Source organism: Rosa rugosa, chromosome 3, assembly GCF_958449725.1.
Source record: "Rosa rugosa chromosome 3, drRosRugo1.1, whole genome shotgun sequence".
In the NCBI taxonomy this organism is placed as follows: Eukaryota; Viridiplantae; Streptophyta; class Magnoliopsida; order Rosales; family Rosaceae; genus Rosa; species Rosa rugosa.
In genome coordinates, this window is record NC_084822.1 from 19,314,708 (window position 1) to 19,332,539 (window position 17,832).

Here is a 17,832-nt window from a genome sequence, read left to right on the forward strand (position 1 = left end):
CCTAACAAACAGCCAAAGTCACAAGTTTCCTACTAATGAACAAGCAATTTATTTGGCAAAAAACCATCATGATTACAACACTGTATGAGAACTAGAAACAAAGAAAAGAAAATTGTAATACTCAGATAGCAACATTACCCGCACTAGAATTGCAAGGAGAGGAGGCAAAGTATGGTAGAAAATTAGCAGCAAGATGGGTACTGCGGGGATAAAAGGCACAAGCTTTGTTAAGACTAAAATACAAAAACTTAGGGCCCAAACCACAAATTGACATTGCAAATATAAATGTATCATATATCCACGCTTTCAGAAAACCAGAAGTTTCAAAGTTAACTGTTCAAAAATGAAAACTAACCTCATAATGGACTTGTTGATGAATGCCAACAAAATGGGATCTACTTTATCCTTAGACAGAAAATCAACAACCAATTCCATAGTTAATGGATGGGCAGAGAAACCCTGTCTCCACCATTTTGTGAATCAATGGTACCGCTCTTGAGGTCATATTATTATTAGGGAGAAAATTACAAACAGTGTCTGAACTTTAGCTCAATAATAATTTTTTATCATTGTGGGAGTGGTCAACTTTTTCTGGGTGCAATTAAGGCGATTAACTCCGTAATTAGTATAGCGTTAAATTTCAGTCATGAATGCGGCGATTATTACGATAATAACTATACGCAATGATTACGGTTATGAATGCGCGATGAATGACCGTCATCAATGCAGCAATGATTATCATAATAAGTGTGAAAGTAAATGCGACCGTAAAAGCTGGAGTAATGGAGGCTTGTCCTCCAAGTAAGTCATCGCCTATATAAAGGCGACCCGACGTCAAGGTAAACCACTCATTCTAATTCCTCTTACTAGACTCGACTAAGAAACGTATTGACTTAGGCATCGGAGGGTTTTCTGCAGGTACCCCCCTCCTCTTTGAGCCGACGGTTAAACTCTGAATCAACGCCCCAAGGAAACTTCTCGATCATTTCCGGTCAGCTCCTGCTGTAGTCAGAATTCATTGGCGAGCTGAATTCCCCTTTGGAATTTTTCGTCGCCAACATATCTCAAATTTCAAAAATATCAAATTAATATATGAAGTTTTTATCTCAACCCAACATATATATACATAGAATCACCGACAGCATTAACCCTACCTACATGAAGTTTTTAAAGGGTAGAGTTGTCCTTTCCCTACCTGTCTTCAACCCTCCCTCAAACGACGAATCAACGGCCCGTGTTTGTTGCTTCCAAAATGAGCTCATAGTGTGCGCGACATGTCGCCACTCCCAACCGGGGCCCAATTAATTAACCCCAAGAAGGCCAGAGGCCCAGAACTGAAAGTCTCTCTCTCTTTCAGTTGCTCTCACAATGCTTCCCGCTTCAAATCTCCAACTCCCTCTCCGATCTTCGAACCTGTAAATTCAGCCAAAAATGGAAACCCGAAACTATCCAATTTGAATCACAATCCCCAATCACTACGCTCATCTACTCAACCACCGCCATTGACAGTATGCAACTCTGTCGCCATGTCTATATAGATAACAGCAGCAGCGTTGCTTCAAATACTAATCACGATCACGATCACGATCACCACCTCCACTCAGAAAGCGTTCATCGGATTTGCGAAGGCTGTCCGATGGACCGACCTCGCCGATTTCCTCAGGGAGCACTTGCATTTGTGTTTCTGCTCCGCCGCCGCTTGCCCTTACGTGGTTCCAAAGCTCGCCGTGAAGCCTCTGCAGACTGCTCTGAAAAAAGAAGAAGAAGCATCTTGTTCTTCTATTTCAGAGGTGAGAGGCGAGGAGGGTAATATTGTCAATTACTCACGTATCCGTGTACTTTTTCAAAAGTGGGGGTTGAATTGAAATTTCGGAAACATCGAGGGTCAAGTTTGTAATTTGTGATAAAGGTAAATAGCCAAACCAGCCACATTCTTATAATCTCACTCTCTCTCTCTCAGTTCGCGAACAATAGAGAAAGAGGGACCTAGGGTTCTTTCTGATTTTCGCGACTACCGGAAGCTTCTCTCCGCCGCGACAGTCCTCGCCCGCTTCTCCGCAACGCCGTCACCTTCGACGCCTTCTTCGCTCTCTTTTCCAGGTAGGTTCTCACTCCTCTCTCTCTCTCTCTCTCTCTCTCTTCACTCTAATTTAATTGAGAGCGTATTTAATCTTTTCAGCATCTCTGTGTTTTAATCTGTATCCGTGATTATTCCTAGAATTATCCATGTACATGAGCATTTATGAGGTGACGATTGAATATGCATTACTTGTACAAATTGGGCATTAATGGACCAAACAGTATTTGTTTTTTTTGGCCAAGAATCATGCAAATTATTTATGAAGAATGACTATAAATTTATCTTTTGAGAAAGTATTTGCGCCGTGGGATTTATTCAGCTTTAGACTAGCAATGTGCCACCGGAAAATTTTGACTATATAACTCACTGGTTGCGGTTCGTATACAGTGCTTTGATATGTTAAGTTACAAATGTTGAAGCCTTGGCTTCCACTTATGTGATGTTCAAGGCTGTCCAAAGCTGGATGTTTCCTTCAGAGTTCGAAGTATTGAACCCTGTTTTAGGTCATATATGTAAGTGCATGAGTGTCTGTTTCTTTTATAGGTTCCGCTTCTTACTGTTGCTGACCTAAAAACTCCGAATTACTCGATACTTTTTAGTATTCTCTATGTTGTTTCTAGCTTTGGTTTGGTTGTTTTCAGTTTTGTTTCAAGTATGGTTGAGAGGTTATTGACTCATTGATGATTGTAAGGGAAATCTCACAATTATTAACCACCAGTAGATGTTCGATGTTATCAAAACATTTGGGAACAATATTTCCCCAGATATGAATATGAGTATTTTGGTTTGAAAACCCACGCATTCACCATTGTTGAATATAATGTTAAGACAAAACATATTTACTATAATTTAGAACTGTTTTAAGATCATCTCCTCCTTTCTCCTTTTCTCTTTAGTAATTTCTTTTGACTAATTTCTTTTTTATTATTTTCTTAAAGTAGTGCCTCTATCCATCATTTTTTTTCCTGTTGATAGTTTCATCAGCCACTTCTAAATCTTTGCATGACTATGATCTTATTGTGGGGACAATGCAGAAGGAAATTCTCATAAAGGCGGTGTTCCTATGAGTAGTGGATAGGAGAGGTTATAAAAGGGGTTTTCTGTTTCTTGTATGGATAGCAAAAAGGATTTATCATGCAATAGCAAAGATTGATTGTTTGTTATCCAGACATTTATTCTATTCTTTCCTAAAAAAGGGTTACGATCTGAAGCTGCAATCCTAATAGTGGCTGTGTTTATATTCATGATAAACTCTCTGAAGTCTCCGTGTTTACTCTCGATGTTCCTTTTCGGTAAAGTCTTGATGTCATAAACTTATTGGAGCAGGGTGGATGTATGTGATGGCTACAGTTTCTGAAATTGGGGAGATGTTTCCAGTTCACTTGTTGTCTTTCGTCTCTCTAAAACAGGCCTTTCTAAGTTTCCATTCATTATCAGATGGATAACTCCTGTAGTTGCTAGAGCATGTTTTCTTTATTCCAACCTGTAACTATAAACACACCTATTTTTCCAATGAGGAACCAATTGCTCCTTTTCTTTCTGTTTTTTTCCCCACTGGTTTAGGTTATTATTAAATGACCTCAATCTGTTGAGGTCATTTAAGAACTTGGAGTTCACGTAGAGTATGTTTGTAGGCTTGAGCAATAATTGGAATGCCTGGTTGTTTGCACAGGATGCTTAGACATTTATTTTTGAAGGATGTGGGTGGTTGAGGGTCTGAGCATTTAGCATATGGGTTCAAGTGCGGTTGTATTTAATTCTTATGGGATGGGTCGCATATTGAAATTTTCTGTGCTTTTCTGGGATTTGGTGATTTCTGTTATGAAGGAATGTAGTTGGTTTGGTTTTACGTCATGGATATTGGGTGTGGTTGTAATGTGGGTGTGGTTGTGATGTGGACAGGGAGGAGGCAGTGGTGGTTGTGGTGGTGTTTTTTTTTCCTCAAATCAGTGGAGCTAGGTCATAATAAGAAATTTAACATGAGTTCAGAGAGCAGGAGCCTAAGCAGGAGCAGGAGCAGGAGCCCTAAGGATCGTAAGATCCGTTCCGATCGCTTTTCCTATCGTGATGCACCTTACAGGAGAGATGGTCGTCGGGGTGGTGGTTTCAGGTTTACTAGCTTTTGACCATTATTTGATTTCTTCTATTGTCTTTATATATGTGGGTTGGTAAGGAGAAGATTATCTCTCAATTTGTCTTGATCGGAGATGGTCTGTAGTCTTGCTATCAACTGTATGTGTTGAGTTAGATCTCTGCTTCAATACTGCCTTTGAAGACCTTTTAAAGTTTATAAATCATAAATTTGCCTCTGCAGAATAACGGCTTTGTTCTTTTCTACATTTAGAGCTTAGTAAGTTTTCAGATACAAATATCTTGTTTTATCTGCAAATTCATCTTGGTTCTAGAGGCGACTTTGTCTCTGTCGGTGCAACCTACAATTTGTATAGATATGATGTGCTTTTTTTAAATACCTTCTGAGTGCATGATATGTTTAGTTTCATATTTTGAATTTTCAGTTTTGCAGTCCTTTATGTGATTACAGCTTTGTTCTTGATGAGGAAAACATATGACATTTGGCCATTTCTGTTCTTCACAATTGAATGACTGGTGTTTTGTTTTGTTTTAGTTTAGCACATAAAAGTGCCTTACCCCACCCATAAACCATTCAATAGCATATCCAGTTCTCCTATGGGTGTGATATTGGGACCTTGTTTTGCTCTCTCTTTCTCTGAGCTCCAACAGGCTTGCTGGTAGTTCACTCTGAGTGCTGGATTCAATGCTACCTTTATATTATATTTTATGGAATTTTTCTCCTTAATCTGCATTGTTAATAAGTAACTGACCTCAGGAAGTTTACAACTTGTGCAATTTAGCCATTATTTTCTGTTCAGTGCACATAATGTGTTGTTATTTTCTGTTCAGTGCACATAATAATGTGTTGTTATTTTCTTTCCAGCCGAGACAATCTCTGCAAGAACTGCAAAAGACCTGGCCATTTTGCTAGAGAATGCCCTAATGTTGCAATTTGTCACAATTGTGGTCTTCCCGGGTATGGAAACTCATTCTACCTAGTACTTGTGGTTTTATTTGGGACATCACTATCCTTAATTGTGGTTTTATATCATGTGGTATGATCTCATTTTGTTTCATTAAACCTTTTTTTTTTTTTCCTTCCAGACCCTGGGGTTCCAGCCTTGCTACAGATTTTAATACCATCATTATTAGATAGTTAATTAATGCTTATAACCCAGAAATTACCGCAGCTACTATTTATATGTCTTACCACCACCCTAGTTAGTGTCTTCACCGCTACCACTTTGAAAAAAGGCAGCAGCCAGTGCTACAATTTTCGTATTTCTCACTCTTATTATAGGTAAACAAGATTTAAGGAAAACAATAGGTTTAAGGTATCTATGTACGGTTCCTAATGCTGGGCAATGCGTTAATTTCTGGTATTTTCCAAACACTTGGGACTGCTTTAACATTTAAATATTTTCTCAATGAGAAAGGGAATGGGGTGTTAATTATGTGTGGTTAATTAAAAATTATTATCTGGCTTTAATGCGGGGCAATTTTTTTGATTCTGGTATTTTCTGGAGGTTACTCATCTTCCAAACACTCGAGACTGCTTTAACATTTAAGCATCATCTCTGTGAGGGTGGTGGGTTGATTTTTTGTGCCATGTTTCAATAAAATTGTTTTGTTTCTTATCCTGTTAGAATGACGACCCAGGTGTTTCGTTCTTTCTTTCATTTTCTGTTCTATAATATTAAGATGCTTGCATGTTTTCAGGAGCCTTTAATTTCTATTAACAGTGTTGTAACTTTGCCATCAAATATTTGTAGGCACATTGCTTCGGAGTGTACTACAAAGTCACTATGTTGGAATTGCCGTGAACCTGGTCACATGGCCAGTAACTGCCCGAATGAAGGCATCTGCCACACCTGTGGCAAGGCTGGACACCGTGCTAGAGACTGCACTGCTGCCCCAATGCCACCCGGGGACTTAAGGTTGTGCAACAACTGCTACAAGCAGGGTCATATTGCAGTCGACTGCACAAATGAGAAGGCATGCAACAACTGTAGGAAGACAGGTCACCTGGCGCGTGATTGCCCAAATGAACCCATCTGTAACATGTGCAATGTATCTGGGCATGTGGCCAGGCAGTGCCCCAGAGCCAATGTTTTGGCAGAGAGGGGAGGAGGTGGTGGTGGTGGTGGTGGAGTTCGCGGCAGTAGCGGCGGTGGCTACCATCGTGACATTGTATGTAGGAACTGCCAGCAACTTGGGCATATGAGCAGGGATTGCATGGGCCCCTTGATGATCTGTCATAACTGTGGGGGGCGAGGACACCTGGCATATGAGTGCCCTTCTGGTAGGTTCATGGATCGCTACCCCAGGAGGTACTGAGTACTGACAAGTGGTAGATCGTCTTCTGATTGCAGTTTCCTTTTTATCTTGAGGAAGAGTTTCAGGTTTTAGGTTTTAAGTTGAAGGTTGGAACTAGACCGTGAGGAGTTGAATTGATACGTTTTAGTAGAATATGTTTGTTTATGTGGAGTATTAATTTTGCATTAGAACGTAATTGACCATATATGATTATAATTTTTGCATTCTTCGGCTATTACTACAAATAATTACTGTACGCCAATTATTGGAGTTGCCTGATGATGAGTTGTCAAGTTTTCTGTTTACTTCTTGGTTCCTGTTTGTGTGCTTGCCACTTGGTGTTCCAAACTGATTGATATAAGAAGTGATTTGTAAACGTGGAGCCTCTTTTGTGCCCGTCTCTCTTCAGCTTCTTGACTTTGATAATCTGATTAAAGTTCTTCCGAGTTGTAACTGCCTGTTCTCTGGGAGGGAACACAACAATTGCAGGTTAAATTCCAAGCAACATTGTTTTGGAACAAATCATTTCTGGTTAGTTGGTTCCAGAATAAATTGCACCCTAACTTTTCTCGCCGTTGGGGAACAGGGCAGGGCAACCGCATAAGAGTTGCATCGAATCTTGTTGATTTGAAGAAATTTGATGCTGTAGTGAAGGAGGGAATTTAGATTATAGGTTAGGCATGTGCAAAATATGAATAAAATAAATTAACTCTTGCTACATGATAAATGGTTTTAGGCTAATTAATTGTAGAACAACGTGATGGATGTTGTCGAAGGTTATAAAGCAATATACTTGGATATTATGAGAGGGCTTCTATTCAGACCTCTAATATTGACATCTAGACCTCCTCTCATTTTTAAACATTTTAAAATCTTAATTTACCCATATTCTTCAGGTGAACCAAAAAAAAATGAAAAAGAAAAGTTAATAATCTAATCATCTCTTGCTCCTATCTCTCTCTGAGAACCATATTTCCATCGTCATCTTTGACATTTCTTATGTTCACCATCGTTGATTGCCTAATTGCTGTCTAACCTAGATTTTATATTATTTATGATTAAATTGAGAACCCATCTTTATCTTTCCTGACTTTAATTAAGGAAATATTATGTGCATGCACAACGTTCTTGAACTCGTATTCTCAAAAGGGGGAGACTTGCAACTGGGTTTTGTTGAGTGATAGATGTTTCTGTGGAAGAAATGGGATGACCATGAAAGCAACCATCTCCGAGTTTCTTACCTGTCAACCACGAACAAAGGTTAGAGGGAAAACTGGGCTAGCCAACCTTCAACTCTCCAATGCCTAAGTCAGATACATATAAGAATTAGACCTGTAAATGGACAGGATTTTGATCCGGACCCGCTCCGGATCCGTGGTTATTAGACGGGTTTGGATTGAAAATTTTGATTCATTGATCCGTTAATGATCCGAATCCGTTAACCCGTTTATTTAACAGATCAAATACGGATTTAGGTCGATCCGATCCGTTAATGATCTGGTTCGTTTTCATAATAATAAAATATTTTTTTATTAATACATTATTATTTTTTGAAAAATATAAAATATAAAATATTAAGAATTTCTAATACAATTTTTTTGCAAAAACCTAAGGGACGGTCTTCGTAAACAAAATCCATCTGTTTATCACCCAAGAAGCATTATTGCTAAAGGCTTTGTTTAGTTTACCAAAAAGTTAAGAAGGTTGTAGAAGCACAATTAATCTCACACATATCTCCTGACGTCTCTCTCTCTCTCTTAATTTATCAGGTGTAGGGAACATTTTGATAATGTAATTATACTTTCGATGATACTCTTCATGATGTTTTAATATTTTATGAGGTATCATGATATAAATCTAATATTACTATATATATATATATATATATATATATATATATATATATATATATATATTTTTAAATTATAAACGGATCGGGTATCCGTTAATCTGGCGGATACGATTTGGATCGAACTATCAACAATCCGCCAGGTTAACGGAGCTGGTTCGGGTTGAATTTTTTTATTAGCAAACAGATTTGGATTTAGGTTGATCCGCTCCAAATCTGGTCCATTTACAGGTCTAGTAAGAATGTAGATAAGGTAGGAGTAAGTGGAGAATGGTAGCTCACCTTGAATGAGAGGAGATGCATGTATATACAGTGTAGGTTTGGGCTTGTCACCCTTTTGTTTCCAATGTGGGCCTAGGTGTGGCCTACCCGAAACCGCAGTGTATGGTATCGGCATCATGTCTGGGCATTATTGGTCTTGTTCTGAATGGCTAGTGAGCCTTGCTCTTCTGATATGTATGCCTGGAGGATATATATATATATATATACCAACAAGTCCCCGGTCAAGAGTTCTCTTGGGTAAGGAGTTTGTCATGGTATAAATATCAAAAGTGCAAGGCGAGCATTCTCAGCATGTGACTTCCGTACGGTGACTATCTCCAGTCCCCCAAGTCCCTAGTTAAGAGGAGTCTTGACTGGGGTGGTGATTTTCTTTCCCAAGTATAAACGGCGCAAGTACTTTTTTTTGAATCAAAGAGGTCAAACTTTATTAATCAATGATCAAATTACATATGACATTGCTCAGCTGTAATCACAGCTAGCATAAAAGGAGGAGAGAAATAAAAAAATTCATGAGCCATAGAACTAGCAAAAGCAGTCATCAAATGTGCTGCCCTATTTGCACTTCTTCTAGTATGAATAACCTTCAAACTCGAATGAGTACTCAAAGTAGCACTCAAATGCTCATATAGTCGCTCCAGCTGCGACCAGTTACTATCTTCACTCCTGCATAGCTGTTGTTGTACAAGAAGAGAATCAGTTTCCACTATTGCTGGCACCAAATTTTGTTCCAACGCAACACCAAAAGCAAATCCACAAACCATTGCTTCAGCATGTTCTGCCGATAGCAACCCAAACAGAGGCTTCCCTCCTGCTGCAATCATTATACCAGTGCTATCCCTTACCACAAAACCACAACTACCCTTTCTTGTGACATGGTTAAAACTACCATCCACATTTATCTTATACAATCCAAAAGATGGGGCTTTCCATCGCTCCAATCGTGATCTGCTATTTAGTTTCACAGAAGGTTGATTATGAAGATGAAAATCCTGCAACCTTGTAGAAGTCTTGAGAAACACATCCCAAGGCTGACAACTTTTCTCATCCCAAACCCTACTGTTGCGTTCTTTCCAAATTCCTCACAACAAGTAAAGCAACTCCCCCAGATTAGTCTGCGACAAACTCTGAACACAGATCTTCAACCATCCTACTAAGTCACTACCCAAAGCCTCAGGGCTAAAGCAAGTTTGAGCCACCACCCCATTATTCTGCAATACCAACTTTGTAAAAGGGCAATCTCTGCATAGATGAATGGTAGTTTCAACTGCATTCGCACAAAGTACACAATCCTGTGTTTCTAATGGCACTCTTCTAGACATTAGTCTATCTCTTGAAGGTAAAATATTATGACATACTCTCCATATATGAATCTTCGCTGAACTAGGTATCAGCACCTTCCATATTTTCTTCCAAAAATCATTATTCACAGATAACCCAAAAGGACTACGGGCATGAGAATGAGAAAAAGAAAAACGGTATGCACTTTTAACAGAATACTTACCATTCTTTTCCAACTTCCAAACTAATCTGTCTACTAAATCTCTTGAGCTTAGTGGAATACTCAAAACCGCTGCAGCTTCTTCAACCGAAAAGAGTCGGTTAACAAGAGGTACATTCCATGTTCCCGGACTCGAAAAAAGATCACAGACCCTAGAGACCTCTGCCAAAGCCGCTTCATTGATATCTGGCTTACCATTTTGTAAATTAGGTATCCAAGAATTCGACTAGATGTTTACATTGACACCATTCCCAATCTGCCAATAGGCACTTTGTTGAAGTAGTTCCCTTGTAGAGAATATACTTCTCCAAGAGTATGACGGAGAAGGATGTAGGTCTACTGTCCAAAAGGACTCAGTTGGAAAGTACCTCGCTTTATAAATACGAGCAATAAGAGAATTAGGATTGCAAAGCACCCTCCAAGCTTGTTTTCCAACCAAAGCAGAGTTAAAATTTGATAAACTTCGAAACCCCAGTCCTCCTTCTTCTCTCGGATTACACAAAGCGTTCCATGTTTTCCAATGGATTTTCCTCTTATCATTAGTGCTTCCCCACCAAAACCAAGCACACATCTGCTCAAGATCCTCACAAAAATTCTTTGTCAATTGAAAGACACTCATAGCATAGCTCGGCAAAGCTTGAGCCACTACTCGAATCAGAATATCTTTCCCTGCTCCACTTAATAGTTTCCCTTGCCAACAAGAAAGTTTCTTAGCCAGATTCTCCTTTATGTAATGGAAAGTTGAAGTCTTCTTCCTACCCACATAAGTGGGTAACCCTAGATACCGCTCATGAGAGGCAACCACCTCGACTCCCATCAAATTCGACACTTCCTCTTGCATGAAAGACGAAACATTTTTGCTAAAAACAATCGAGCTCTTATCAAAATTAACAAGCTGTCCCGATGCTCGCCCATATGTTTCAATAACATTCTGAATTTGGTAGCAATCCTCTAGAGTAGCTTGAGCATATAACATACTATCATCCGCGAATAAAAGATGGTTCACATGTGGAGCATCATCACACACTCCAATCCCTGGAAGCAAACTCAACTCTTGTTTCTGTCTAAGTAACGCTGAGAATCCTTCAGCTCCAAGCAAGAAAAGATAAGAGGATAAGGGATCCCCTTGTCTTAAGCCTCTGCTTGGAATGACAAGACCACGTGGTTTTCCTCGAATCAAAAAAGAGTACCTGACAGTGGTAACGCATTGCATCACCATCTCAATCCAAGAATGAGCAAACCCAAACCTATCCAGAACTTTCCTCAAGAAGGTCCACTCCATGCGATCATAAGCCTTACTTAAGTCAAGTTTCAGAGCCATAAACCCATCACCTCCCTCTTTCTTATTGTGAACAAAATGAGCAATCTCATTGGCTACAAGAATGTTATCCGTAATCAATCTCCCTGGCACGAAAGCACTTTGATATGGAGATATCAAAATCGGTAGAATTAACTTCAACCTATTTGCAATGACTTTTGAGCAAATCTTGTAGATCACATTGCATAAAGCAATTGGCCTCAAATCAAACATACATTCTGGTGTGACCACTTTTGGAATCAAACAAATATGAGTAAAATTAATTTGGCGGAGGAGTTGACCTGACTGCATAAAGCCTTGAACTGTCTCTGTGATTTCTGCACCAACAACGTCCCAATAGTGTTGGAAAAAAAGGGGTGGCATCCCATCCGGTCCAGGGGACTTGGTGGGATACATCTGAAATAATGCATTTCGTACCTCCTCATGAGAACACACTACACACAACTGCTCATTCATACTCTGTGTAACACAAGGCTGTATAGCCGCCAATGTAGTTTCTACAGCCTCCAAATCTATGTCTGAAGCACTGAACATGTTTGTGAAATAGTCAGTAACAACTTTTTCCATTCCCTCATCATCATCACACCACTGCCATTCTCATTATACAATCCCGGAATAGTGTTTTTTCTCTTCCGATTAGCAGCTTTTCTATGAAAGAAACCCGTGTTCCGGTCACCCTCATTCAATCGTTGCCTCCAGAAAGCCTCCTCCTGCAACAGGAATATTTGCAAGCGTCCCATGAGATCTTTCTTCTCATTCTGAACCTCTGATGAGTTCGGTGTATTTAGCAGGACTTCCAGCCTTTCCCTAATGCCCATCATTTGTTGTTGTCGTTCCTTGAACGTCTACCTCTGCCAAACATCTAGCTTCAAACGTGTATGCTCAATTTTTTTAGCAACACTAAACATGGGACTTCCCACCACATCAGCAGACCAAGAGTCCTTCACCACCCCATCTCATTCACCATGCTGGAGCCAAAACGCTTCAAATTTGAAGCGTCTGTGTCGTGGGCGCTGAGAAAGTGGAGTAGGGCTAGCCTGTAGAAGAATGGGGATATGATCAGAGTCACTAGGAGGTAGATGGCGAACCCTAGCATACTCGAAAATGTCAAACCAACATGGAGTGCAAACCGCCCTATCCAGCCTCAGTCTTGTACTCGAGTTCCACCAGGTAGACATCACTCCTTGATAACCCAAATCGAGCAGGTCACCATAACCCAGCGCTTCACGGAAATCCTGCATCTGCCTCTCCGTTCGAAGAGGACCATCAATCTTCTCACTGTTATTAAGGATTTCATTAAAATCCCCAATAACCACCCATGGCAGCGCATCCAAATCACGCAAATCTCTCAACAATTGCCAAGACCGGTCTCTCTCCGTCGTGCAAGAATACCCGTAAAAACCCGTCAATCTCCATCGCGGATCACCCGGTCCTTCTCCGATCTCCAGATCGATGTGATGTGCAGAAAAAGTTCGAACCTGCACGTTGAATTCATCATTCCAAAACATTGCAAGACCTCCTGATTGCCCGACACTCAACACTTCTTTTGAATGAGAAAACCCTAGAGCTCGATGTAAATCCTGAAACCCAGAAAGGGTACTGATCTTTGTTTCACAAAGAAAAATGATTTGAGGACGATTATGAGGGATTAAATCTTTCAAAGCCCTCGTAGTTGTGTCATTGCAGATCCCCCTACAATTCCAGCTGAGAATATCCATCACAAAGATAGATCAGAACTTGCTTTCTAGAATTCTAGAAAGTAAACCCTAGCAGAGCACTAGGTCATATAATTAGTAGAACCTAACAGCGCAAGTACTTGGTTTGCTGTTAGAAAAAAGAATATCTCATAAAAAATTCAAAAAAGTCACTGTAAATAACAATTTAATTCATCTTTCTTCTCAATTCAAGAGTGCCTTTTAATTTCTCATAATATATATTGCGGAAGGTGTTTTTTTGGGCAATGATCAAATACTTTTTCAATTTGATCGATTGCCGAGACAACCCACCATGGATTTGGAGACTAAGCTTGATCAAAGTGTAAACTTTGTTCTTTGCCTTTTAATTTAAAAAACATCCATTTCTGTTTTTTTTTTTTCCCTTTTTACTATTCCTGTTCTAAAATATGTGTTTATTGTGCTCGAATGTAATTCCAATGGTGAATGATGATGGATATTTGCTTTGTATTCATTGTTGTGGCAGTATGCAGAAGATGAGGTACAAAGAGAAATAATTAAGGGGTAAAATTGGAAGTTTAATGACAAAAATATGGTAGGAAGTCTAAATATCAATAGGGATATTGATTATTTACACAATTTGAGCCTAAAAATTGCCCACTTGCTCCACTAAGAGTTTTTTACTCCCATTTACCCATTTTAACATTTATTGACAGTTTTGCCCTCATTTTAATTAATAAACTACACTCCTCTCAGACTCTCTCTCTCTCCCCACCGTCGCTAGACTTAGGCCGGAAATCCGACTCCAGACCAGAACTAGACATCGCCAGATCACCGGACTACAACCCAGACCGCCGGAAAACCTGCATCTGCTCCACTCCTGCACGATCCGACAGATGCTCGACGCCGATGACTACGCAGACCTCAATCAGCCTGCATGTACAATTATTTAAAAAATAAAAAATAAAAAATAAAAGGTAATGGAAGAAACGGTTATTGTAGAGAGAAGAAAGTGAGAGACAAAAGTAAGTTGTGGGATTTTATTTTTTGTTTATTTTCTTAAATTTATTATTCTATAATTGTCATAATTACTCTTATGATTTAATTAAGGGCCCTTGACCCAAAGCACCAAAATTGGCCAAAACTATCTCACTTACCCCAGCAACAGATTTTTATTCCCACTAACCAAACTTAGATAGAAATGACAAATTTATCCTCAGCCTAATTAAATAATTACACAAGTGCCACTCAACTCCTCTCTCCAGCTGCACGATGCATTCTCTCTCTTCACTCCGGCAACGCTCTCTCTCTCTCTCTCTTCACTCCAACAGGCAGCAGCGCTCTTTCTCTCTCTTTCTTCCCTCTCTCTGCCGGCGACTTCTTCTTCTCTCTCTCTGCCGGCTTGCCTGAAGACGATAAAGAAGCTCCGGTCGGAGCTACCTCGCCGGTGGAGAACTCAGATCTCGATGCAATGCCGGAAGTCATGGGCCCTATTCTCCGCCGTCCGATGCCAATCGTCATTGATCCATGCTCCACGGCCTCAAAGAAATCCCGGTCTTCTACGCCTTGCTAGTCTGAGTTTGACGGAAAGGAGAAGAGGACATGGGTGCCCAGATCATTTTCTGGGTGGGACAGAAGGAAAGAAATAAAAAATTTTGAATGTCTATTGGGGGGCAATAGACGTCTATTGGAGGGTAATAGATGTTTTTAAATTGATATAATCTCTTCATTTTTTTCTTTAATCAAAGTTTTATTTGATTAATTTTAGGAAGATTAGTTCTCATTCCAGTTACCGAAAGTTCTATTGGGGGCAATAAACCTTTCCGGCGACCTATGAAATCTCCGACGACCTCTTTAGGGACCTCCAACGAGGTTTTCAGAAAAGTCCAGTGGGTGGCGGCCGGTGACAGGAATCCGGCGAAGTCTCAAATGGTTTCTCTCTCTTCCATTTTCTCTCTCTCGCTAAATAACAAAGGGATGAGGGTAAAATAGTCTTAAAAAAAATTAATGGGGTATTAGGGAATACTTCCTTAGAGTGTGTTTTTTTTTTTTTTTTTTTTTTTTTTGAATCAAGCCCTACGGGGCGAAATAGTATATTCATCACAAGCCAGAACAGGCTATTACATACCATTCCGCTGTCATTTAAAGACATAGACAGACAAGAAGGTAGTGGTAGTACCCACAATGGTACGTAGAAATAGACCCACTCATTATACATTTCAGATCGTAGAGATAGCAAATATCCTCCTTCGGTACTACTCAAGATACGCTAAAGAGACATAGAGTGCACATCGGTGCTTAGTTTCCTAATACAAGGAATTATTGTAATTTAGATAAAACTAAAAAACATAGGGTTGGGCCTAGGCCCTAAACCCTAGCCCAAATAACAGTGGAGTAGGGCAGAAACCCAGCCCAACAATTTGCAGCCCAACATGGTAGTCTTCAAGGAAATTCGCCCCAGGCCCATCAACCGGTTCGGGCCAGTCAGCCTGCTTCTCCCATCCCCCCGCCGCACTGCACCGTCCGGCAAGATCTGTCCGATCCACGTCGCCACGCTTTGCACTGCCACGCCACCCTCTTGGCGTTCCAAATCCCAACGACCTGCAGCACCACGTCGCCCAAGCTCCGCCGCCACGACCTGCATCACGACGGACCAAAACCATCCCCGATCCAGGCTGCCCAAAACCCCACCGCCATCGATCGAGATCCCTAACGTCTGCGATCCAGGAAACCCATCAGTAGAGATCGTAATACCGGCCAGTACAGTCCGACCACCACCATCTAAACCATCCCAGCCGAACCAACTAAAAAGCCAGAGCACATTCCTTCGACGAAGTCACCATGGGCAGTAGTTCTCCAGTCCGGCAGCAACCCCATGATGGCGAGAGGCCAGAGGCTATCCCAACATCCGGGCGCCGCCGAACGAGATCGTGAATTTGAACGGTGTAGGCCTTAGGGTTTTTGGAGCGGAGAGAGAAACCTTTGAGGTTTTTGACTATAGCTTCTGTCATTCCTTAGAGTGTTTTGTGTAAGGAGGAATTAAAAAAACTTAATAGGGTAAGTGAAAAAAAAATCCCTAGAAATGGGGTAAATGGACAAAAACCCTTTAATTAATTCTCAAAGTTTTTTAATTTTTTAGGGTCATTTTTGTCAAAAATTTTAATTTTGGCAAACAAAAACTCTTCTCTTAATAATACTATAGATAATAGTACAAGTGCGTTAAGAGTTTCAAGGCACTCGATTGGTCGGATTGATTATTTGCAAAACAAAAGGGATAGTAGTACAGAACCATCCAACAGGTTAAAATTAGAGATTTAGCAATTTTAACGTTCTTCAAAACAAAAGGGACAGTAGCATAAAATTCTTAGTCACTTGGTGACTGTGTAAACATTACTCATGTTATGCAGTAATCAGTAATAATCACATGGCCACCAGGTGGTCAAGAATTTTGTGATCACCCATCTTTTGATTTAATTTCAAGGACTGAGATTAAAATACTTAAAATTTAACTTTTTTTAATTTCCATAATTTTTAGAGCCACATTGGAACATTTCATAATGCGATGATCTTGAATGGGGTTACGCATGCTACCCAAGGCCAAACCAGTTGCAGCACGCGTATAGCTAGAAATAAGCCTACCAATGTTGGCAACAGACCCAGTTGTAGCAAGAGATGCAAAGTGGATCATAAATAATTCAGCGATCTATTATAAAGTGAATAATATGAAATCTGCGCAGACCACTTTAGAAGATCAGGCTACAATCAGAAGAACTGTAGCTTTTGTTTTGTTCAATGTTGGTTCTTACTACCATATATGCTTTAAGTTTGGTCCCTCTGAGCTCTGACATCATTCGATCAATGGTGGCAAGGCTTCTCCAAGCCTCCAACCAACAATTGGTCTTGGATGACATACCTGAAGTTGGTGTAATCTTGTACATGAATAGAGAAAAAAAGTTTAAAAAGCAGAAAATTTATAAACCTTGGACAAATCAAAAGAGACGAATGACTAATGAAATTTTGGGAAAAGACATAAACCCACCTTAAATCCCACTTAGATACATCTCAATGAACATCAGAAATAAACAGAAGTCGTTGATTAAAATGTTTTGTATACTTATTTGGTATTTAAAAGATAAATAAGTTGAAAAAAGTAAATTACAGATTACGTTCCACTCCATACAACTCAATGAGGCCCTATTTCTAACCATTTATACGAAGATTTTCATGCAGTCTTACATCAAAAGTAAATGCATTACATTGTTACATTCATGTGAAGTATAGTATTATGAGCGGACAACCCTTGGATACCAAGTACCAAACCTATAGTTCGATCCACCTCCACAACAGTTGGCAAGAAACTTCCATCAATGGCCAATTGCCCAATTGAGTTACCCCTTCTACAGTTGAAAAGTAAGTTTCACTCAGAATAAGTTAGAGAGCGTGCAATACCTTTTTTTATTCACCCGTAAGTTTTTCAAATCAATTTTTAGTTGTATAAAATATCAATGAGACCTCATAGGCAACCACATATTTAATTATACGTTCCTCTTTCTTTACCACGAAAATCAAAATCAAAATCAAAGCAAAATCTTGCTTGTACATAACAAGGTTTTATGGCATTGGCTTATCGCTAACAATTTGAGGATGTACCAATAAGACACCCAGAATAATTCTTTCTCTAAGAACCTCTTTTTTCAACTGCTACAACAATTCTTATGTACCCCAGAGTCCCAATATATGAAG

The 17,832-nt window shown here is 39.8% G+C and overlaps 1 protein-coding gene across 2 annotated transcripts; it reads left to right on the top strand.

The window, feature by feature from the left end:
- The first annotated feature begins 1,392 nt into the window (after positions 1-1,392).
- On the top strand, positions 1,393-6,774 carry LOC133738344 (zinc finger protein GIS2). Of its 2 annotated transcripts, XM_062165867.1 has the most exons (5): positions 1,393-2,100; positions 2,468-2,592; positions 3,983-4,190; positions 5,037-5,129; positions 5,926-6,774. In XM_062165867.1, exons 2-5 carry the CDS (start codon positions 2,520-2,522, stop codon positions 6,488-6,490), a joined length of 939 nt encoding a protein of 312 aa, XP_062021851.1. In that variant the 5' UTR covers positions 1,393-2,100; positions 2,468-2,519; the 3' UTR covers positions 6,491-6,774. The 2 variants fall into 2 exon arrangements, with proteins under 2 accessions (XP_062021851.1, XP_062021852.1); XM_062165868.1 differs by lacking the exon at positions 2,468-2,592 and having other exon boundaries at positions 1,403-2,100.
- The last annotated feature ends 11,058 nt before the right edge of the window (positions 6,775-17,832 follow it).